This window comes from Oncorhynchus tshawytscha, linkage group LG14 (assembly GCF_018296145.1).
Source record: "Oncorhynchus tshawytscha isolate Ot180627B linkage group LG14, Otsh_v2.0, whole genome shotgun sequence".
Classification (NCBI taxonomy): domain Eukaryota; kingdom Metazoa; phylum Chordata; class Actinopteri; order Salmoniformes; family Salmonidae; genus Oncorhynchus; species Oncorhynchus tshawytscha.
This window is the reverse complement of record NC_056442.1, coordinates 30397122-30420961: the sequence shown is the minus strand read 5'-3', so window position 1 is coordinate 30420961 and position 23840 is coordinate 30397122. Positions and strand designations below refer to the sequence as shown.

Sequence of the window (23840 nt, the reverse complement as noted above, 5' to 3'; positions counted from 1 at the left end):
CCACTGCTGGCTTGCTTCTGATGCTAAGCAGGGTTGGTCCTGGTCAGTCCCTGGATGGGAGAGCAGATGCTGCTGGAAGTGGTGTTGGCGGGCCAGTAGGAGGCACCTTTTCCTCTGGTCTAAAAACATTTAAATATCCCAATACCCCATGGCAGTGATTGGGGACATTGCCCTGTGTAGGGTTCTGTCTTTTGGATGGGACGTTAAACAGGTGCCCTGACTCTCTGTGGTCACTAAAGATCCCATGGCACTTATCGTAAGAGTTAACCCTGGTGTCCTGGCTAAATTCCCAATCTGGTCTTCATACTGTTCCATCATGGCCACCTAATCATCCCCAGTTTACAATTGGCTGATTTATCCCCCCCCCTCTCCCCTGTAACTATTCCCCAGGTTGTTGTTGTAAATGAGAACATGTACTCAGTCAACTTACCTGGTAAAATAGAAAAAACATGCTGTGATACCTGTTTGGAGTGGAGTGGTCCTCTGTCCTCTTTATCTACACCAGACATATTGTATAGGTGACTGTCGATGGATATGGGCTGAGGGATGTTCCCATTGTGTTGATCTACAATGATAGTAATAACACTAGCTGTGATCTAGTCAGTCTACACACCTACGTACCTGGAGTAGACTGCTTCACTGCACAAGACTATTGTAGCAGCTTCACTGTGGAGTTGGGATCATATTGGAACAGGAGGACAGGTTCTATAACAGACTTCCATATAAAATCTGGACTGTCTATGTCTGTAGTGCCAGGCTCGGGTAGTTGAGAATATTTTTGTTCATAGTACATGGAAAATAAAGGGAAAGTGTTTTTAATTTTACTAGATCATCTTCTAGTAACCTATTGAGTTTGTAGTGAGAGTGGTGTTTTGGCTGAGAAGTGAGAGGAGTGAGAGGGGTCTAGTGTGTAAGTTGAGGAGTGATAGAGGAGTGAGACTGAGAGAGAAGTGACAGGAGTAAGTGAGAGTGAGAGAGGAGGGAGAGGGGTCTGTTCTGTTAGTTAGACGAGAGAGGTCTGTCTGCTTCCTTTCATGTGGGTCAGGAGCTCGGAACCAGAGAGGGGATGTCACCCCTCAGGTGTCACCATGGTCAGGTCATGATCCCACCACAGGGGTCACTGTTTGGGGTCACCTGTAGGGGACAGGGTTAGGGTTAGGACAGGACAGCTGCTCTGTCAGGAGGCTGCCTGGACACTTAAATTCAGGTTGTGTTGCAGCCCCAGTCCCTTTGATTATTGTGCTGACCACCATATACACTACATGATCAAAAGTATGTGGACAGACTGCTCGTTGAACATCTCATCCCAAAATCATGGGCATTAATATGGATTTGCTCCCCCCTTTGCTGCTATAACAGCCTCCACTCTTTTGGGAAGTCTTTCCACTAGATGTTGGAACATTGTTGCGGGGAATTTCTTCCAATTCAGCCACATTAGTGCATAAGTGAGGTTGGGCACTGATGTTGGGCGATTAGGCCTGGCTCGCAGTCGGCGTTCCAATTCATTCCAAACATGTTTGATGGAGTCTGTGCAAGCCAGTCAAGTTCTCCCGCACCGATCTCAACAAACCATTGTGTATGGACCTCGCTTCGTGAAGTTGGGGGCATTGTCATGCTGAAACAGGAAAGGGCCTCCCCCAAACTGTTGTCACCAAGTTGGAAGCACAGAATAATTTAGAATATCATTGTATGCTGTAACTTTAATATTTCCCTTGAAAAACAGCCTCAGACCATTATTCCTCCTGCACCAACCCTTCTCCTGGCATACACCAAACTCAGATTAGTCCGTCAGACTGCCAGATGGTGAAGCGTGATTCATCACTCCAGAGAACGCCTTTCCACTGGCCCAGAGTCCAATAGTGGTGGGTTTTACACCACTCCAGCCAACACTTGGCATTGCTTATGGTGTTCTTAGGCTTGTATGCAGCTGCTCGGCCATGGAAACCCATTTCATGAAGCTCCCAATGAACAGGTCTTGTGCTGATGTTGCTACCAGAGGCAGTTTGGAACTCAGAGTGTTGCAACTGAGGACAGATGATTTTTACACGCTACGTGCTTCAGAACTCGGCGGTCCGGTTGTGAGCTTGTGTGGCCTACCACTTTGTGGCTGAGCCGTTGTTGCTCCAATACATTACGACTTCACAATAACAGCACTTACAGTTGACTGGGACAGCTCTAGTAGGGCAGAAATCTGACGAACTGACTTGTTGGAAAGGAAGCATCCTATGACGGTGCCAGATGGAAAGTCACTGAGCTCTTCAGTAAGGTCATATTTTATGGAGTTTGCATGGCTGTGTGCTCCATTTTATATACCTGTCATCAACGGGTGGGGCTGAAAAAGCCGAACCTACTAATTTGAAGGGGTGTCCACATACTTTTGTATAGTGTATCTAGTGAACATAAGACTGTCAGTCCAGGACAGTTTGATCTGCTGGCCTTGCTTTGCTATGATATCTATATTTAGCATGATTTGTAGATTTCTTCTGTTTGAGAAGTCTAATCTTTTGTAAAACTCAGACAAAAAATACACACAACAAAAATGCAGTGTTGAGACGATAAACATGATTAGATATGACTTTTAAAGGTGCAGTTCTAGAAATACATATCCCATGTCTTCCTGTGCTGATCCCTCTGCTGTCCAGCAGTGCATCCTGACTTCTTTCACCCCTCCCAGAGCTCTGTGGTCAGGTTATAGAGCTCAAATCCAAGCCGGAAGAGTTAGAAGCTTAGAGACCAGACCTCAGATAGTCACAAGGTTTTGTGTCGGTCTACCTGAGGGACCAACTATCTATCACCTTAGTTCAAGTTCAACTTGTATTGTTACATTCAGTACCGTGAAATACTTAGCTTACATACTATCTGACAGCTTTATGGTTTCAATCTCAACTCTGTTTCTGTTTTTGGTTCTTCCAAGAGAACAGCCTTCCATGGTGAGTGCTGCTGGTTGCTTATAGTCGCGTCATAAAGGCATTTGACAGGCTGTATTTTTGTTGTTGTTGACAAAAAACATTTGGACAAATGGATGGATTTTCTTCCCATAATTGAAAAAACACAAAAGTTCAATTGTTCAGTGAAACAGTGAATATCCCCTACCCACCACTCCGTGTTGGACATAATGTTTATTGTTGTTAGTCTGAATGACAAGAAGTGTTTTTTTGTTCTGTTTCAGAACTCGAGGCGAAGGAGGCGTGTGATTGGCTACGAGCGGCAGGATTCCCCCAATACGCTCAGCTCTTTGAAGGTAATAAACTCAATCACCCAATAATACACCAGAACAATGCAACGCTGGCATGTGCACACACACACACACACACACCCCCCCACACACACACACACAATAAAGTCATAACAGACCAACTATAAAACAAACGGCAGTTTTATTTTGAAATGTAGCATCCATTGTGAAATGAGCTACTGTTGATTTTAGCTTTGTCTAGAATGTCATTGTATACTGTAGCATTACGATTTCCCTTCACTGGAACTAAGGGGCCGTGACCGAACCATTAAAAACAGCCCCAGGCCATTATTCCTCCACCAAACTTTACAGATGGAACTATTTACAGTTGGAACATTCGTGTTATTATGCTGACGTTGCTTCCAGAGGCATTTTAAAACTCGAAAGTGAGTTATGGAACTGAGGACAGATGATTCGAACACACTACACGCTTCAGCACTCGGTGGTCCCGTTCTGTGAGCTCGTGAGGCCTACCACTTTGTGGCTGAGCCGTTGTTGCACCAATACATTTCCACATCACAATAACAGCACTTACAGTTGATTGGGGCAGTTCTAGCAGGGCAGAAATCTGACGAACTGACTTGTTGGAAAGGTTGCATCCTATGACGGTGCCACGTTGAACTTCACTGAGCTCTTCAATAAGGCCATTCTATTGCCAATTTTTGTCTATGGAGATTGCATGGCTCTATGCTCGACTTCATATACCTGTCAGAAATTAGTTTGAATATGAGGAGTGAATCATCTGGCACAGTCTGGCTTCCTCTTACACTGCCCAGCCCTACCCAACCCAACCCTGTCCCATGTCGTGTCCTTTCCATTCCTCTCCTACGCTCTCATGTCCTGTCCTACATTCTCATGTCCTCTCCTCTCATGCCCTCTCATACACTCTCATGTCTTCTCCACTCATGTCCTCTCATGTCCTCTCCTCTCATGTCCTCTCATCTCCTCTCATGTCCTCTCCCCTCCTCTCATGTCCTCCTTTCATGTCCTCCTCTCATGTCCTCTCCTCTCATGTCCTCTCATCTCCTCTCATGTCCTCTCCCCTCCTCTCGTGTCCTCCTCTCATGTCCTCTCCTCTCATGTCCTCTCATCTCCTCTCATGTCTTCTGCCCTCCTCTCCTCTCATGTCCTCTCCTCTCCTCTCATGTGAATCATCTGGCACAGTCTGGCTTCCTCTTACACTGCCCAGCCCTACCCAACCCAACCCTGTCCCATGTCGTGTCCTTTCCATTCCTCTCCTACGCTCTCATGTCCTCTCCTCTCATGTCCTCTCCTCTCATGTCCTCTCATACACTCTCATGTCTTCTCCACTCATGTCCTCTCCTCTCATGTCCTCTCCTCTCATGTCCTCTCATCTCCTCTCATGTCCTCTCCCCTCCTCTCATGTCCTCCTTTCATGTCCTCCTCTCATGTCCTCTCCTCTCATGTCCTCTCATCTCCTCTCATGTCCTCTCCCCTCCTCTCATGTCCTCCTCTCATGTCCTCTCCTCTCATGTCCTCTCATCTCCTCTCATGTCTTCTGCCCTCCTCTCCTCTCATGTCCTCTCCTCTCCTCTTATGTCCTCTCCAATCATGTCCTCTCTTCTCCTCTCATGTCTTCTCTAATCATGTCCTCTCCCCTGCTCTCCTCTCATGTCTTCTCCCCTCCTCTCCTCTCATGTCCTCTCCTCTCCTCTTATGTCCTCTCCTCTCATGTCCTCTCCTATCATGTCCTCTCCTCTTCTATTATGTCCTCTCCTCTCCTCTCATGTCCTCTCCTCTCATGTCCTCTCCTAACATGTCCTCTCCTCTCATGTCCTCTCCTCTCATGTCCTCTCCTATCATGTCCTGTCCTCTCATGTCCTCTCCTCTCATGTCTTCTCCTCTCCTCTTATGTCCTCTTGTCTCATGTCCTCTCCTCTTATATCCTCTCCTCTCATGTTCTCTCCTCTTATGTCCTCTCTTCTCATGTCCTATCCTCTCCTCTCATGTTCTCTCCTCATGTCCTCTCTTCTCATGTCCTGTCCTCTCCTCTCATGTCCTCTTCTATTATGTCCTCTCTTCTCATGTCCTCTCCTCTCCCCTCCTCTCATGTCCTATCATCTCAGGTCCTCTCCTATCCTCTCATGTCCTCTCCTCTCCTCTCATGTCTTCTCCTCTCCTCTTATGTCACCTCCTCTCGGGTCCTGTCCTCTTCTCTCCTCTCTCCTCCTTATGTCCTCACCTGTCCTCTCATGTCCTCTCCTCCTCTCATGTCCTCTTCCCTCCTCTCATGTCCTCTCCTCTCATGTCCATTCCTCTGGCAGTTTCATTTGCACAGCTGTCCTCAGGAGTCTCAGGTCTACAGCTTCTTTTAACTCACTCAGGGAGGGAGGAGAGAGAAAAGTGACAGAGCGACAGGGGGGACTGCTGAAAGAGAGAAAGAGAAAGACTCAGTTGGGCTTTGGTCTGGATAGTTCCTGGCTAGAGTTACTACCCAAATATGTCCAGCACACTAAAACAAAGAGGTCATGGGAAAAAGTTTTATCATCATGGTTTAGAAGCAGCCAGCTCTCCTCACCCCTACTACCCTCTCCTCCTCACCCCTGTTCCCCTCCTTCCCTTCCTCCTCACCCCTGCTCCCCTCCTCCTCACCCCTGTTCCCTTCCTCCTCACCCCTGCTCCCCTCCTCCCTTCCTCCTCACCCCTGCTCCCCTCCTCCCTTCCTCCTCACCCCTGCTCCCCTCCTCCCTTCTTCTTCCCAGCACCCTCGGTGCTCCAGGTCTTTTGAAGTGAGAGGGTGTCATGAATCTCTTAGTGACAGGGATTGTAGCCTGTTGTAAAGGAGACACACTGAGTGTGTTTGTATGTGCGGCTGCATGTGCGATTGTATCAGTGTGTATGGAAAGCCGCAGCTACAATCTCTCCACATTATGTCCCCCTGTATTCAGCTCCATACAGCCTGCTCAGTAAAGGAAACAATGTATTTTTTGTGTATCTCATGGCCTACACCGGCCAAATCTGGATGACATTGAGCCAAGTGTGCGCCACCCTATGGGACTCCCAATCACAGCCAGTTGTGATACAGCCTGGATTTGAACCAGGGTGTCTGTAGTGACGACTCTAGCACTGAGATGCAGTGCCTTAGACCGCTGCGCCACTCAGGAGCCCAATTCATGTGAAGCTGTTGTAATTGAGGCAGACACTGATGAGTGGACTTGAAGATTGAGTATAAAGTAAGTACATTTTTAAACCATTTCACAATTGCTGACGGCTGCGGTTCCCCTGACCCAGATCTGTCTGAGTGTATTCTGATATCTGTGTTTCTCCTTATGTGACAGACCATGCTGCGTTGCTTTTCATAAAACAGTTAATGAAACCACATGAATGCAGTAGGATGTAATATTGAGGGTCTTAAGTGAATCTGTGACTGCGTCCCAAATGGCACCCTATTCCCTACATAGTGGACTATGGGCTCTGGTCAAAAGTAGTGCACTATGTAGGCAATAAGGTGCCAATTGGGACACAGATGGTGTGTTACATAGCAGGAGGCCAATACCCAGAGACAGACGTAATGCTGCTGCTGCTGCTGCTGTTGCTACTGCTCAATGTCTCAGCGCCGTTATTTGGGCAAGCCCTGTCTCTCTTCATTACCATCTCTCTCTCTCTCTCTCTCTCTCTCTCTCTCTCTCTCTCTCTCTCTCTCTCTCTCTCTCTCTCCTGGATAGGCCTCTGGAAACAATGTGCTTTCCTTCTCATAGCTGTTCCGTTTAACTTCCTGAGTTAAAAAGTGAAGCTGGTTGTGATCTGCCACGTGTCCAGCCTGCTGCCCTATTAAGGAGCTAGATAACTACTGAGAGGAGAAATGGACTGAACAATTTAAAGTTGTATCTTTAATCTAATAGCAGCATTTAATCTGTTAATCTGTTTTCTCCTCCTCAGACTCTCAGTTCCCCATCGACATCTCTCCTGTGAAGAAAGACCATGACTTTCTGGACAATGACCTGGTGGAACCTCTCTACAGGTGAGTGGATTAAACCTGGTTGGATTTTCCATACTGCTTCCATACATTTAGTTGACGTTGACTGTGAGTTTGTATGCCAGTCAGTAAGGTAACACCAGAGAGAGCTGAGTGTTTGAGCCTCAGGGAAGTGAAATGGATCTACACTGCTTTAACCGACAGAGTGATAATCACTGTGAGCAACAAGCAACTCACGCATCTAGCAGTCCTTCACTAGACAGACGTCACAGAAACCTCACACTAACGTTACGGCAATCTCTAATTGACTCAACAACCAAAAACACATACAGTGCATTCGGAAATTATTCAAACCCTTTGACTTTTTCCACATTTTGTTACGTTAGTCTTATTCTAAAATGAATTGAATATATTGTTTTCCTCAACAATCTACACACAATACCCCATAATGACAAAGCGAAAACAGGTTCAGAATTCTTTGAAAATGTATTACATGTATAAAAAACCTAAATACCTTATTTACATACTGTATGTATTCAGACCCTTTGCTATGAGACTCGAAATTGAGCTCAGGCGCATCCTGTTTCCACTAAACATCTTTGAGATGTTTCTACAACTTGACTGGAGTCCACATGTGGTTAATTCAATTAATTAGATATTATTTGGAAAGGCACACACCAGTCTATATAAGGTCCAACAGTTGACGGTGCATGTCAGAGTAAAAACCAAGCCATGAGATCGAAGGATTTTTTTGTAGAGCTCCGAGACAGGATTGTGTCGAGGCACAGATCTGGGGAAGGGTACCCAAAAAAATATGCAGCATTGAAGGTACCCAACACAGTGGCCTCCATCATTCTTAAATGGAAGAAGTTTGGAACAACCAAGAATCTTCCTAGAGCTTTCCGCCCCTCCAAACTGAGCAATCAGGGGAGAAGGGCCTTAGTTAGGGAGGTGCCCACTCTGACAGAGCTCCAGATTCCCTCTGAGGAGAGGGACCAAAAAAAACCTTCCAGAAGGACAACCATCTCTGCAGCACTCCACCAGTCAGGCCTTTACGGTAGAGTGGCCAGACGGAAGCCACTCCTCAGTAAAAGGCACATGACAGCCCACTTGGAGTTTGCCAAAAGGGACCTAAAGGATTCAGGCCATGAGAAACAAGATTATCTGGTCTGATGAAACCAAGACAGTGTAGCATGGTGGTGGCAGCATCATGCCGTGGGGATGTTTTTCAGCGGCAGGGACTGGGAGACTAGTCAGGATCAATGGAAAGATGAACGGAGCAAAGTACAGAGAGATCCTTGATGAAAACCTGCTCCAGAGCGCTCAGGACCTCAGACTGGGGCGAAGGTTCACCTTCCAAAAGGACAATGACCCGAGGCACACAGCCAAGACAACGCAGGAGTGGCTTCGGGACTAGTCTCTGAATGCCCTTGAGTGGCCCAGCCAGAGCTCGGACTTGAACCCAATCTAATTTCTCTGGAGAGACCTGAAAATAGCTGTGCAGTGATGCTCCCCATCCAATCCGACAGTTTGAGGGGATCTGCAGAGAAGAATGGGAGAAACTCCCCAAATACAGGTGTGCCAAGCTTGTAACGTCATACCGAAGAAGACTCAAGGCTGTAACCGCTGCCAAAGGTGCTTCAACAAAGTACTGAGGAAAGGGTCTGAATACTTATGTAAATGTGATATTTCAGTTTGTTTTTTATTATAAATTTGCAACAATTTCTAAAGACCTGTTTTTGTTGTGTCATTACATCTATTGTCTGTAGACAATTGGGGTCCAAACTAGCCCTACAGACAATGCCTCCCAGCTCCCACCTCCCTGTGACTCTGTCTCCCTGTGAGTGCCACCCCCCTACACCATCCTTGACTTCTCAGCTCTGACACTTCCTCCCTCCACACTGGCCATGGGGCTGAGAGGAACACTTCCTCCCTCCACACTGGCCATGGGGCTGAGAGGAACACTTCCTCCCTCCACACTGGCCATGGGGCTGAGAGGAACACTTCCTCCCTCCACACTGGCCATGGGGCTGAGAGGAACACTTCCTCCCTCCACACTGGCCATGGGGCTGAGAGGAACACTTCCTCCCTCCACACTGGCCATGGGGCTGAGAGGAACACTTCCTCCCTCCACACTGGCCATGGGGCTGAGAGGAACACTTCCTCCCTCCACACTGGCCATGGGGCTGAGAGGAACACTTCCTCCCTCCACTCTGGCCATGGGGCTGAGAGGAACACTTCCTCCCTCCACACTGGCCATGGGGCTGAGAGGAACACATCCTCCCTCCACACTGGCCATGGGGCTGAGAGGAACACTTCCTCCCTCCACACTGGCCATAGGGCTGACCGTTATAACTGTCACGCCGCAAATCTTCTGGCAAGCGCCATTTTGCTGGCGTGGGATTGGTTAGGAATGTGTCGTCATGTTTACCTCTTGTTGTTGTTGTTGTCGTTGTTGCTTTAGGCAGGGCAGCTTGTTGGCCTGTGTGTTTCTGTGTCATTTACCTTTGCAGTCGGCCAGCCTCCCAAACTCTCTGCCAGGCTAGCTGCTCCACAGGCCACTACTCTCCTACTCTCTGCCAGGCTAACTGTCCCACAGACCCCTACTCTCCTACTCTCTGCCAGGCTAGCTGTTCCACAGGCCACTATTCTCCTACTCTCTGCCAGTCTAGCTGTCCCACAGACACCTAGTCTCCTACTCTCTGCCAGGCTAGGTGTCCCACAGGCCCCTACTATCTGCCAGGCTAGCTGTCCCACAGGCCCCTACTCTCCTACTCTCTGCCAGGCTAGCTGTTCCACAGGCCACTATTCTCCTACTCTCTGCCAGGCTAGCTGTCCCACAGACCCCTAGTCTCCTACTCTCTGCCAGGCTAGCTGTCCCACAGGTCCCTACTCTCTGCCAGGCTAGCTGTCCCACAGGCCTCTACTCTCCTACTCTCTGCCAGGCTATTTGTCCCACAGGCCCCTACTCTCTGCCAGGCTATTTGTCCCACAGGCCTCTACTCTCCTACTCTCTGCTAGGCTATTTGTCCCACAGGCCCCTCCTCTCTGCCAGGCTAGCTGTCCCACAGGTCTCTACTCTCCTACTCTCTGCCAGGCTATTTGTCCCACAGGCCCCTACTCTCTGCCAGGCTAGCTGTCCCACCGGCCCCTACTCTCTGCCAGGCTAGCTGTCCCACAGGCCTCTACTCTCCTACTCTCTGCCAGGCTAGCTGTCCCACCGGCCCATACTCTCTGCCAGGCTAGCTGTCCCACCGGCCCCTACTCTCTGCCAGGCTAGCTGTCCCACAGGCCTCTACTCTCCTACTCTCTGCCAGGCTAGCTGTTCCACAGGCCACTATTCTCCTACTCTCTGCCAGTCTAGCTGTCCCACAGACCCCTAGTCTCCTACTCTCTGCCAGGCTAGGTGTCCCACAGGCCCCTACTCTCTGCCAGGCTAGCTGTCCCACAGGCCCCTACTCTCCTACTCTCTGCCAGGCTAGCTGTTCCACAGGCCACTATTCTCCTACTCTCTGCCAGGCTAACTGTCCCACAGACCCCTACTCTCCTACTCTCTGCCAGGCTAGCTGTTCCACAGGCCACTATTCTCCTACTCTCTGCCAGTCTAGCTGTCCCACAGACCCCTAGTCTCCTACTCTCTGCCAGGCTAGGTGTCCCACAGGCCCCTACTCTCTGCCAGGCTAGCTGTCCCACCGGCCCCTACTCTCTGCCAGGCTAGCTGTCCCACAGGCCTCTACTCTCCTACTCTCTGCCAGGCTATTTGTCCCACAGGCCCCTACTCTCTGCCAGGCTAGCTGTCCCACAGGCCTCTACTCTCCTACTCTCTGCCAGGCTATTTGTTCCACAGGCCCCTACTCTCTGCCAGGCTAGCTGTCCCACAGGCCCCTACTCTCCGCCAGGCTAGTTGTCCCACAAGCCCCTACTCTCAGACTGTATCCCAAATGGCACCCTATTCCCTATATTGTGCAATACCTTTGACCGTAGGGCACTATATAGGGGATAGGGTACCATTTGGTACATAGTCACAGCCTCCCAGGCAGTTTTACTGTTTGTAGGGTATATTGTAAATTCCCATTGTTACTCTAGAAACTTGTGGGTGGGATTTAATAGAAACCAACTCAAACAGTTATGGAGCTGGTTAGACTGGGGCGGTTAGCCCAGAAAATACCAACAGGGACTTAGTTTTCTGTGGGTTTTTAAAATCCTACTGGAAAGAGAGAGTGACTAAGAAGGAGCAGGGACATGAAGTCTGTGTGTAGCTGGAGAAGCAGCAGAGACTAGTCCATTAGCTGCTGATGGAGAATCTCTGTGAACCACAGCGCCTCAGCAGTCTTCACCAATTAGGTCCCTGTCAGGGAGAGAGAAGCCAGAAGCAGACGGACTGGCAGGGAGATAGAGCGAGAGAGGCCAGAGAGCATCTGTCCATTAACATTAAGTTATTAGCCACAGTTAACAGGCATGATTAGGTTTGTGCTGCCCTGGCTGGGTAGTCATCAGACCCACAGTCATTTTATTTATTTATTTTACCTGTATTTAACTAGGCAAGTCAGTTACAAATTCTTATTTTCAATGACAGCCTAGGAACAGTGGGTTAACTGCCTGTCCAGGGGCAGAACGACAGATTTGTACCTTGTCAGCTTGGGGGTTTGAACTTGCAACCTTCCGGTTACTACTCCAACGCTCTAACCACTAGGCTACGCTGCCACCCATTTAACTCCTGGACTGAACAGCTGACTGTGTCTATTCCTGGTGACTTCTCTCGGAGAGAAGGGTGATCTCTGAGATTGTTATTGTTTACATCCATCTGGCTTGTTTCTCTTCCAGACGACTCAACACCTTGAACAAGTGTGCCTCTATGAAACTAGATGTCAACCTTCCTAAGAAAAAGGTAAGCAAAGGTTTTAATTATTATAATATTATTCTATATGATGACCGTTATGATCCTGTTCAGTTGCACAGTGATATTGTATAACAGCTTTAGTCAATGCAAGGCTATTATGTATACCTGTCTAAGGTATTATGGTAATAATTACTGAGGACATCGGCCAAGTAGTAGTCCTGTAACAACAGAAAACTCCTCCTCCTCTTACCCCTCTATCCTTCCATCCCTCTTTCCTTCCATCCCTCTAACCCAGATCCTGTGATATGTGAGATGTGTCCATTGTCGTATTCCCTAAAGTGTGCACTACTTTTAACCAGAGCCCTATTAGCCCTGGTCACATGTAGTTTACTATAAGGAACTGTAATGTGATTATAACTGAACAGACACATCCTCTGGCTCCGCTGTTAACTGTCAGGAAAACACAGGTGACATTTGTCTCTCCTTCCTGGAACAGATAGTGATACAGACAGGCTGTGATGCTACACCCTCACAGATCTCACAATATCTAGCTTTCCCATCAGCTTATAACTACAACCAATCATTCGGATTGTGTCTTGTCACCATGTGTTGATAACAGTGTACTGGCAGTGCTATGTGTCTTCTCTCTTCCTGTGTGTCCAGAGGGAAGACTCGGATGAGTGTGTTTATGTAACTGTTAACTGGTTTAGATTTCTACCTGACTAGGTGATCATGTGTTGATAATTGATTTTGTGTTGTCTTCCTGTGTATTCAGAGTGAAGACTCTGATGAGGAGGACCTGCTTGCCATCAGTGACAGATGGACGTTTGAGTGGACGAGCCGCCGCTGGTCCAGACTAAAGGGGGAGGGGCGGAGTCCCAGGGAGGGGGAGGGCCGGGGCCTGCGGAACACTACCAGTAGCGAGAGTGTTCTAACTGACCTCAGCGAACCAGAGGTCTCATCTCTCCACAGTGAGAGCAGCGGGGGGAGTGGCCACCAGGCTGTGAGCACAGAGGACTCAGACTGCTCTAACCGGAACTACTCTGACTCTGCAGCCATGCCTGAACCTGACTCCAACTCCCTTACCCTGCCACACCTCCCTAAGCACCTCCCCTATTACGGTTCGTTGCCCACCAAAAACAACCGTGCCGGACGGACCCGAGCCAAGGACTTCCTGCGCCACATGGAGACGCTACGTTCCCGGGGCACGTTGGATAGGGGGAGGAGCAAGATGCTGGTTATCAGCGCTCCGGTACTGCAGATGGAGCCGCAGGCCCTGAAGATGATGCATTGTGTGGAGATCACCAATGGGGACGGGTGTAGGGCGGAGGTACCCACTGGGGGACCAATCCTAGGGCTAACCCCCCAGTGCCCCTCCAGTAGCGAGGGCAGCCACTCCAGCGGCAGCACCGTCTCCTCCCCCAGTCTGAAGGAGAGGAAGCCCCACTCCCAGCGGACGGACCGGTCTGACGCCAAGCGCAGTGGCATGTATCTGGAGGACTTGGCCGTGTTCTCCAGCCTGCAGCGGAACAGTGGCGTGGCCGAACACAACCGGCATAACGAGTTCCGCTCCTACGAGGACCTGGTGGTCCACATACCCAAAGACCACAAGCCTGGCACCTTTCCCAAGGCCCTGTCCATAGAGAGCCTCTCCCCCACCCTGAGGGCCTCCGTCCCCTGGCACAGTGGCAGCCTCAATCCCCTGGAGCCCCAGTCCAACCCCAACCCCCGACCTAACTCTAACCCCAGGGAGTTCCACCCCCGCCCCGCCACCCAGTTCTGCCCACGGGGCAGTAGGATCAGTGTGTACGACAATGTCCCTGGGTCTCACCTCTATGCCTCTACTGGAGACCTGTTGGACATGGAGAAGGAAGACCTATTCCCCCACCTGGATGACATCTTGCAGCACGTCAACGGCCTGCAACAGATAGTGGACCGCTGGTCCAAGAACATTCTGCCCTCTGCAGGCCTGGACGGACAGGGGATCCAGCCTGCAGGTATGCAGTCTTCCAGCCAGATCACGCTGGACTTTGAGGGAACGTCTGTTCTGGAGAGACAGAGCACAGCCAGTGACAGGGACAGAGACCGTGTGTCACTCATTGAGACTCACTGTACAGGACACAGAGAGAGGAGGGACTCAGGAGTGGGAGCATCGCTAACCAGACCCAACCGGTAAGAATCATAGTCCTCAAATGGTTATTAACATCTCAGTGTTTAGTTCCTTGTAGAAGTCATTATCCTGTCCTTATTTCCATACTGATAGTGCTAAACACTTACTCAAAACGTCTGTCTTTTAGAGGTGAAGTCTTGACATCATTGTCAAAGGTTGCATCCCAAATGGCTCTCTATTCCCAAGATTGTGCACCTTTTCCCTGCATACTTTCCCTTTAGGGATATGATCAAAAGTAGTGTGCTATATAGGGAATAGGGTGCCTTTTGGAATGTATATTAACTGTTGTCCTCCTTCTCTCTCTCTCTGGCATTAGTCTGCGATGGCCCAGCTTCCAGATGTCCAACCGGCTCAGCCACTCAGTGGCCTCGCTCCAGATCACCAACCAATCAGCAGGCCAGCTCAGCCTGCTGCAGAAGTTCTCTCTCCTCCGCCTCACTGCCATCATGGAGAAATACTCCATGTCCAACAAACACGGATGGACCTGGTGAGCACTATCAATCAATCAATCAACCAACCAATCAACCAATCAATCAACCTAAGCTTGTCAAGGCTACACCCTATTCCTGTGTGTGTGAGTAGACATGGGACTCATCCTGTGTGTGTGAGTAGACATGGGACTCACCCTGTGTTGTCTCTCTGTCAGGTCAGTTCCGAAGTTCATGAAGAGGATGAAGGTTCCTGACTACAAGGACAAGAACGTCTTTGGTGTTCCTCTGATTGTTCACGTCCAGCGCTCTGGTCAGCCCCTCCCCCTCAGCCTGCAGCAGGCCCTTCGATACCTCAGGAGCCAGTGTCTAGACCAGGTTAGTCTCTCTCTGTTAAACTGTGTAACAATAGACTGTCAGTCTCTCTCTGTTAAACTGTTCTATAGCAGACTGTTAGTCTCTCTCTGTTAAACTGTTTTACAGCAGACTGTTAGTCTCTCTCTGTTAAACTGTTCTATAGCAGACTGTTAGTCTCTCTCTGTTAAACTGTTCTATAGCAGACTGTTAGTCTCTCTCTGTTAAACTGTTCTATAGCAGACTGTTAGTCTCTCTCTGTTAAACTGTTCTATAGCAGACTGTTAGTCTCTCTCTGTTAAACTGTTCTATAGCAGACTGTCAGTCTCTCTCTGTTATACTGTTATATAGCAGACTGTCAGTCTCTCTCTGTTAAACTGTTCTATAGCAGACTGTCAGTCTCTCTCTGTTATACTGTTATATAGCAGACTGTCAGTCTCTCTCTGTTAAACTGTTCTATAGCAGACTGTCAGTCTCTCTCTGTTAAACTGTTCTATAGCAGACTGTTAGTCTCTCTCTGTTAAACTGTTTTACAGCAGACTGTTAGTCTCTCTCTGTTAAACTGTTCTATAGCAGACTGTTAGTCTCTCTCTGTTAAACTGTTCTATAGCAGACTGTTAGTCTCTCTCTGTTAAACTGTTCTATAGCAGACTGTTAGTCTCTCTCTGTTAAACTGTTCTATAGCAGACTGTCAGTCTCTCTCTGTTATACTGTTATATAGCAGACTGTCAGTCTCTCTCTGTTAAACTGTTCTATAGCAGACTGTCAGTCTCTCTCTGTTAAACTGTGTAACAGTAGACTGTCAGTCTCTCTCTCTGTAGAACCGGTCAGTCTGTCAGTGTCTAGCCCAGGTCTGTCTGTCTGTCTGAACGTTCTGCTCTACTCTGTCTGCAGGTGGGTCTGTTCCGTAAGTCTGGTGTGAAGTCTCGTATCCAGGCGCTGAGACAGATGAATGAGTCGTCTCCTGATGATGTCAGCTACGAGGACCAGTCAGCGTACGACGTAGCAGACATGGTTAAACAGTTCTTCAGAGACCTGCCTGAACCTCTACTGACCAGCAAGCTGGGAGAGACCTTCCTACACATCTACCAGTGTAAGGACTGATACACACAGGCACATACACACATGCTTACACACATGCACACACAAACTCAGTCTTGTACAGCTAACGTTTTTGAGACACACAATTCAGTCCCATTCAAAATCAAATTTTCCCTAATCCTAAACCTAACCCTAACCCGTACTCTTCCCCTTCCCCTAACCCTATCCTTAACCCAAAAATCTAACCCTAACCCTAGCTCCTAACTCTAACCCATAACATAATTCAAATACTAATTCTAACCTTAACCCTAAACCCCCTAGAAATAGCAGTTCACCTTGTGGGGACCAACACAATGTCCCCAGTTGGTCACATTTTGGTTGTGGGGATTTCCAGTACACACAAGAATAGGTAAACACAGACAGACAGACAGACAGACAGACAGACAGACAGACAGACAGACAGACAGACAGACAGACAGACAGACAGACAGACAGACAGACAGACAGACAGACAGACAGACAGACAGACAGACAGACAGACAGACAGACAGACAGACAGACAGACAGACAGACAGACAGACAGACAGACAGACAGACAGACAGACAGACAGACAGACAGACAGACAGACAGACAGATGTCTCTCTCCATTGCCCATGGTAGGTTAGTTCAACCCTTCCTCCCTCTCCTCCCTCCAGATGTTCCTAAGGACCAGCGGTTGCAGGCTGTGCAGGCGGCCATCATGCTGATGTCAGACGAGAACAGGGAGGTGCTCCAGATGTTGCTCTGCTTCCTGTCTGATGTCACTTCCTCTGTGGAGGAGAACCAGATGACTCCCATGAACATCGCTGTGTGTTTGGCCCCATCCCTGTTCCACCTCAACATCCTGAAGAAGGACAACCTCTCCCCCAGGTACACTACACCACAAACACACAGGTACATCACCTGATCAGCTCTAAAGTAGAACCAAATGAGGATCCCTGGACTGTTGCTTCAGCAGTGTCTATAATGGACTAATATAACTATATCCCACTTGGTCTAGTATTTCCTATATACAGTATGCCCTCGTATCAGACTCCCCAGTGATGATGTCCTCCTAATTAGGTCTCTGTTAAGACTGATGTTAACTAGGTGGGAGTCTGGTTTGGGCATCAGGGGTTCAGCTACAGTAGACTGGCTATCTGGTTCTGGGCGGTTTTTATTAAGAAGGTTCTGGAGCTCCAGGGTACTCTTTAAAACACTGTGTTTTATGACATCACGCTGTGTACAAACAGAAACCTCTCATTTAACTAACTGGTGGAAGTGATTCTTTAAGGATTACAGGATCAAAGGGGCAGCATGCAGAGAGAGATGTTGAGATGACAGAGAGGAGGGAGAGGAGAGAGAGGAGGGAGAGAGGGAGAGGATGGAGAGAGGGAGAGGAGGGAGAGGATGGAAGGGAGAGGAGGGAGAGGAGTGAGAGGATGGAGAGAGGGAGAGGATGGCAGGGAGAGGAGGGAGAGGAGGGAGAGGATGGAGAGAGGGAGAGGAGGGAGAGGATGGAGAGGAGGGAGAGGAGGGAGAGGATGGCAGGGAGAGGGGGGAGAGGAGGGAGAGGATGGAGAGAGGGAGAGGAGGGAGAGGATGACAGGGAGAGGAGGGAGAGGATGGAGAGAGGGAGAGGCTGGCAGGGAGAGGAGGGAGAGAGGGAGAGGATGGCAGGGAGAGGAGGGAGAGGGGGAGAGGATGGAGAGAGGGAGAGGATGGCAGGGAGAGGAGGGAGAGGAGGAAGAGGATGGAGAGAGGGAGAGGATGGCAGGGAGAGGAGGGAGAGAGGGAGAGGAGGGAGAGGATGGAGAGAGGGAGAGAATGGGGGGAGAGAGGATGGAGAGAGGGAGAGGATGGCAGGGAGAGGAGGGAGAGGGGGAGAGGAGGTAGAGGAGAGAGAGGATGGAGAGAGGGAGAGGATGGCAGGGAGAGGAGGGAGAGGGAGAGGGGGAGAGGATGACAGGGAGAGGAGGGAGAGGGGGAGAGGAGGGAGAGAGGGAGAGGATGGCAGGGAGAGGAAGGAGAGAGGGAGAGGATGGCAGGGAGAGGAGGGAGAAGAGAGAGATAGGATGGAGAGAGGGAGAGGATGGCAGGGAGAGGAGGGAGAGAGGGAGAGGATGGCAGGGAGAGGAGGGAGAGGGGGAGAGGAGGGAGAAAGGGAAAGGATGGCAGGGAGAGGAGGGAGAGAGGGAGAGGATGGCAGGGAGAGGAGGGAGAGAGGGAGAGGATGGCAGGGCAATGAGGGAGAGGGAGAGAGGAGGGAGAGAGGGAGAGGATGGCGGGGAGAGGAGGGAGAGAGGTAGAGGATGGCAGGGAGAGGAGGGAGAGGATGGCAGGGAGGAGGAGGGAGAGGATGGCAGGGAGAGGAGGGAGAGAGGAAGAGGATGGCAGGGAGAGGAGGGAGAGAGGGAGAGGATGGCAGGGAGAGGAGGGAGAGATGGAGAGGATGGCAGGGGAGAGGAGGGAGAGGAGGGAGAGAGGGAGAGGATGACAGGGAGAGGAGGGAGAGAGGGAAGGGATGGCATGGCAGGGGGAGAGAGGGAGAGGATGGCAGGGAGGAGGGAGAGGGGAGGGAGAGAGGGAGACGATGGCAGGGAGAGGAGGGAGAGAGGGAGAGGACGGCAGGGAGAGGAGAGAGAGGGGGAGAGGATGGCAGGGAGAGGAGGGAGAGAGCATTAGGAAGGCAGGGAGAGGAGGGAGAGAGGGAGAGGATGGCAGAGAGAGGAGGGAGAGAGGGAGAGGATGGCAGAGAGAGGAGGGAGAGTGGGAGAGGATGGCAGGGAGGAGGGAGGGAGGAGAGAGGGACAGGATGGCAGGGAGAGGAGGGAGAGAGAGGGAGAGGATGGCAGGGGAGAGGAGAGAGAGGGGGAGAGGAGGGAGAGAGGTGGAGGATGGCAGGGAGAAGAGGGAGAGGGGGAGAGGAGGGAGAGAGCGTTAGGAAGGCAGGAAGAGGAGGAAGAGAGGGAGAGGATGGCAGGGGAGGGGGAGAGAGGGAGAGGATGGCAGGGAGAGGAGGGAGAGAGCGTTAGGAAGGCAGGGAGAGGGAGAGAGGGGGAGAGGAGGGAGAGAGCGTTAGGAAGGCAGGGAGAGGAGGAAGAGAGGGAGAGGATGGCAGGGGAGGGGGAGAGAGGGAGAGGATGGCAGGGAGAGGAGGGAGAGAGGGAGAGGATGGCAGGGAGAGGAGGGAGAGAGCGTTAGGAAGGCAGGGAGAGGAGGGAGAGAGGGAGAGGATGGCAGGGAGAGGAGGGAGAGAGGGAGAGGATGCAGGGAGAGGAGGGAGAGAGGGAGAGAATGACAGGGAGAGGAAGGAGAGAGGGTTAGGAAGGCAGGAGAAGGAGAGGAGGGAGAGAGGGAAAGGAAGGCAGGGAGAGGAGGGAGACAGGGAGAGGATGGCAGGGAGAGGAGGGAGAGAGGGAGAGGATGACAGGGAGAGGAGGGAGAGAGGGTTAGGAAGGCAGGGAAGGAAGGAGGATAGGAGAGAAATGGTTAGTGGGTGTCTCGGCTGCATGAGGGACTCTGTTTATCTAGTGGGCTGGGAGGGAGGTTAACTAGCTGTATTCAGTGGAAGTGAGGGAGGAGGTAAAAGTGTTCATTGAGCACCTATGCTGATTGACTCTTGCTGCTGTGTTCATAATTGTCTCATTACCCATGATCCTTTGCTGTGTAAATAACTGTTACCCGTGATCCTCAGGGCCATGCAGAGGAAGTACACGACAGGCCGGCCCGACCAGAAGGACCTGAATGAGAACCTTTCCGCGACGCAGGGACTCGCCCACATGATCATAGAGTGCAACCGACTGTTTGAGGTAGTAGACCTGAATAGAATACTTCATTACTAATCAACAATGGTACTAAGATGCCTTAGAGACATTGGATGTAATAAAATGTTATAAGCCTCATTATAAAACATTATAAAGGCTCATACCTGCTGACAGGTAAGATATAAAGCATTATACCTTCAGCCTTTTAAGTGTTATCGAACCATTTAAAACATTGTTTTGTCATTTAGAAGACGCTCTTATACATAGCGACCTGATCTCTGATGGATCTTTCTTCTCCGACCAATCAGATTCCTCACGAGATGGTGACTCAGTCCAGGAACTCGTACGCGGAGGCGGACCTTCACGCTCCCACCTTAGAGGAGCTCTGTAGACAGCAGGAGGAGGACGATGCGTCCTACCAGGCAGAGGCCAGACCCTGCCAGACACACTCCGAGACCAGACCGCAGAACCTGTACCAGAGCTACGTAGAGAGCAGGCTGCAGGAGCTCCTGAAGGAGGCCAGAGAGAAGGCTAAGGGCTGGGTGTCCTGCACCAGCTCAGACAACACTGAGCTCTACTGTAAGAAGGTGGGTGATGGGAACCCTTTGCGGCGGTGGCGTGTGGCGGTAGAGGTGGAGGCCCCTCCCTCGGTGGTGTTGAACCGCGTGCTGCGAGAGCGCCACCTGTGGGACGTGGACCTGCTGCAGTGGAAGGTAGCTGAGACTCTGGACAGACACGCTGAGGTGTTCCACTATGTCCTCAACCGCATGCCACCACACCCCAGCAGAGACTTCCTGGTCCTACGGTGAGTGTGTGTGCCTGCGTGTTTGTACTTAGAATTTTGACATTTACATTTCAATTCAACTCAGTTTGTTGTTCCTGTAGAGCTCACATCAACCTAAAGCCCTGTTGGTTCTAACTGTGCTGAATGAAGCAGACTTTGTCTGTCTTTCTCTGTCTCTCTGTAGGTCATGGAGGACTGAACTTCCCAAGGGGACGTGTGCATTGGTGTGTGTGTCTGTAGAACATGAGGACTGTCCCCGGGTCGGTGGGGTAAGGGCCGTGGTTCTAGAGTCTAACTACCTTCTAGAGCCCTGCGGCTCTGGGAAATCCAGACTCACTCACATCTGCAGGGTGGACTTCAAGTGAGTCCATACATAACATACCTTAGCATATACTGTATAAATAGTAAGTTAATTTCCGAAGATTGTGTAGATGTGTGTGTGAATCTGACTGTGTTGTTGTTGTGTTTGAACCTGACCATGTTGTTGTTGTTGTTCCAGAGGGCGGAGTCCAGAGTGGTACAACAAGGCCTTTGGTCACCTCTGTGCTGCTGAAGCAGCTCGCATTCGCAACTCCTTCCAACCAATCAGCACAGAGGGGCCAGAGACCAAGATCTGACACTAGAGTCTTCCATCCATAGAGCTAGACCCACACATACCTGGAGGGAACTAGACCCAACCTGGCCTGGCCTGGCCTAGAGCTTGTGTAACCGAGTTGGATTTGTAACCTCACTCCCCAGCCTGAAATGTCTCCACCCTCACTATCGAACTGCTAACTTTTCGGTAGCATAGTTGGCTAAGACGTTGTCAAGATGCTAGTCACCTGTGTTTGCTAGATAGAGGATGCAAGATCAAGGACCAGTAAGGATATGTGAGTGAGGAAGCTATACCGAGGAAGCACAGTGATGTCTGTTACACTAGACCGAATGATGTCTGGAGCTCCAGTAGGTGCTAGAGGAGGACTGAGAGGAGGAGTATATATTCATAGTGTCCTGAAGCCAATAGGCAAAGCTGAAGCACTAAACCAGCGGATGGCCGCCCTTTCGCCTCTGACCACCGAACATCGATCATCATTTTCTATTTATTTCCCGACGTGTAGAATCGCCGCCGTTTGTCCACCCCCGGCAGGTGTGTGCAGCCAACGTTCATGTTGGTCTGTCTTGAAATGTGATGCCAGAACATAGGGACTAAAGAGAGTATGGAGCTTTCTGGACTGTCTACACAATGACACAACATGAGCTCCTTAGGTGCTGGACGTTATTAAGACGTTATTATGATGTTATTATGACATGTATTATTATTATTATTATTATTTGTATTATTATGACCGAAAGGGGAACAGAACGATCCATCCAATGTCCATTAGTATTCAGTATTAGAGTTATGTCTAGGACATTTAAGCTCTTTAAAGCTTCTGGAAAGCTATATATTATTTTATTAATGTAAAATGTCATGCTTTATGTTAGATATGCTGTATGTGCACGCATGTGTCTGTATATATATGTGTGTGTGTGTGAAAACATACATACAAGTATACTAGCTGTATATACTGTATAATTGAAAGGCTTAATGCTACAGCCTGCATTGTGTCATAGTTATTATAATTCATTTGGTACTAATCTGTAAACTGGTTTTACTGGGCTTCAACAGTGCTGTGTGTTTCTGAATGGGTGTAATGTTATTCTATATGACCTTATTGTTTAAGGTTGAAAACATGTCTGCGTCCCAAATGGCACCCTATTTCCTATATATTGCACCACTTTTAACCAGAACCTCCATAGGGCTCTGGTCAAACGTAGTGCTCTAGATAGGGAATACGGTGCCATTTGGGATGGAGCCCATGTGACTCAGGTTTGATCTCCAGACCTGCTGTTGAGAGCTGGCTGGACTGAGCTTCAGTTTAGTTCCAGAGACAAGACTTTTTAATTAAACAATGTAAAAAAAACATTCAATGTTTATATTGCCTATTTTTACACAGACAAATGCAATTAGAATGGATTAGAATAGAAACTTAATTGCTCTAAGGGAATTTGCTTAATTGAAAGTCGCTCTCTCTTCACTCCATTTGCAGTGTTTATTTGTATGTTGTATGTTCCGCTAGTCAACACCTCACCTCACGTGGTGTGTTCTCTACTCCACGTCCCAAATGGCACCCTATTCCCTACATAGTGCACTACTTTTGACCAAAGCCCTGGTTTAAAGCTGTGTACTATATAGGGAATAGGGTGCCATTCGGGACGCATTATATGACTTTACTCTATACCACCTTGCATCCCAGTGCTGGCTTCACTCTGAAGCTAAGCAGGGTCGATCCTGGTCGGTCCATGGATGGGAGACCAGATGCTGCTGGAAGTTGTGTTGCGGGGCTGGGCAATATGATTGGGGACTTTGCCCTGTGTAGGGTTCTGTCTTTTGGATGGGACGTTAAACAGGTGCCCTGACTCTCTGTGGTCACTAAAGATCCATGGCACTTATCGTAAGAGTTAACCCTGGTGTCCTGGCTAAACTCTTAGTTAGACAAGGGCAAGTTAGAGCTATATTAGCCATAGAATAGTTATAGCACTGGTCTCCTAATAGCAGCAGGCTAGGCAGTGGGTTGGTGTCCAGAGTCACGTGCTACACATACAGGACAGAATTGGACTAGAGTCCTTATTTCTGTCAAGAACACAATGACCAGGGGAGGTGTGGGAACACATAGCAGTGTCGCGCCCTGATCTGTTTCACCTGTCCCTTTGATTGTCTCCACCCCCTCCAGGTGTCGCTTATTTTCCCCTGTGTTCCTGGCTCTCTGTGCCAGTTCGTCTTGTATGTTTCCAAGTCAACCAGCGTTTTTCCGTTCTTCTGCTTTTTGCTATTCTCCTTTTTCTAGTCCTCCCGGTTTTGATTCTTGCCTATTTCTGGACTTTGTACCCGCCTGCCTGACCATTCTGCCTGCCTTGACCACGAGCCTGTCTGCCACTCTGTACCTCCTGGACTCTGATCTGGTTTTGACCTTTTTGCCTGTCCACGACCATTCTCTTGCCTACTCCTTTTGGATTAATAAACATTGTAAGACTTCAACCATCTGCCTCCTGTGTCTGCATCTGTGTCTTGCCTTGTGTCATGAGAAGTGGAATGGAATCAGGGAGAGAATAGAGTGATACCGAACTTGAAATATTTCCTTTGAATAGCACCAAGAGTTTTTTTGAGAGTGGCAGAAGAATCTGTTGATGTGCCCTTGAGCAAGGCACTTACCCCTCATTTCCCCAGGGTCGCCGTTGAAAATGG

General features: G+C 49.6%; 1 protein-coding gene across 5 annotated transcripts in view; it reads left to right on the top strand.

Moving 5' to 3' along the window:
* LOC112267389 (stAR-related lipid transfer protein 13) overlaps positions 1-23404 on the top strand; it is a 117219-nt gene extending 93815 nt beyond the window's left edge. For all 5 annotated transcript variants that reach the window (XM_042297332.1, XM_042297333.1, XM_042297335.1 and 2 more), the window contains 12 exons: positions 3170-3241; positions 7136-7217; positions 11997-12060; positions 12788-14184; positions 14499-14669; positions 14829-14988; positions 15859-16057; positions 16702-16915; positions 19722-19836; positions 20100-20596; positions 20760-20936; positions 21075-23404. In XM_042297332.1, coding sequence (XP_042153266.1) covers positions 3170-3241; positions 7136-7217; positions 11997-12060; positions 12788-14184; positions 14499-14669; positions 14829-14988; positions 15859-16057; positions 16702-16915; positions 19722-19836; positions 20100-20596; positions 20760-20936; positions 21075-21192 — 3266 coding nt within the window. In that variant the 3' untranslated portion in view covers positions 21193-23404. The remainder of the gene's footprint in view (positions 1-3169; positions 3242-7135; positions 7218-11996; positions 12061-12787; positions 14185-14498; positions 14670-14828; positions 14989-15858; positions 16058-16701; positions 16916-19721; positions 19837-20099; positions 20597-20759; positions 20937-21074) is intronic.
* Positions 23405-23840: the final 436 nt, after the last annotated feature.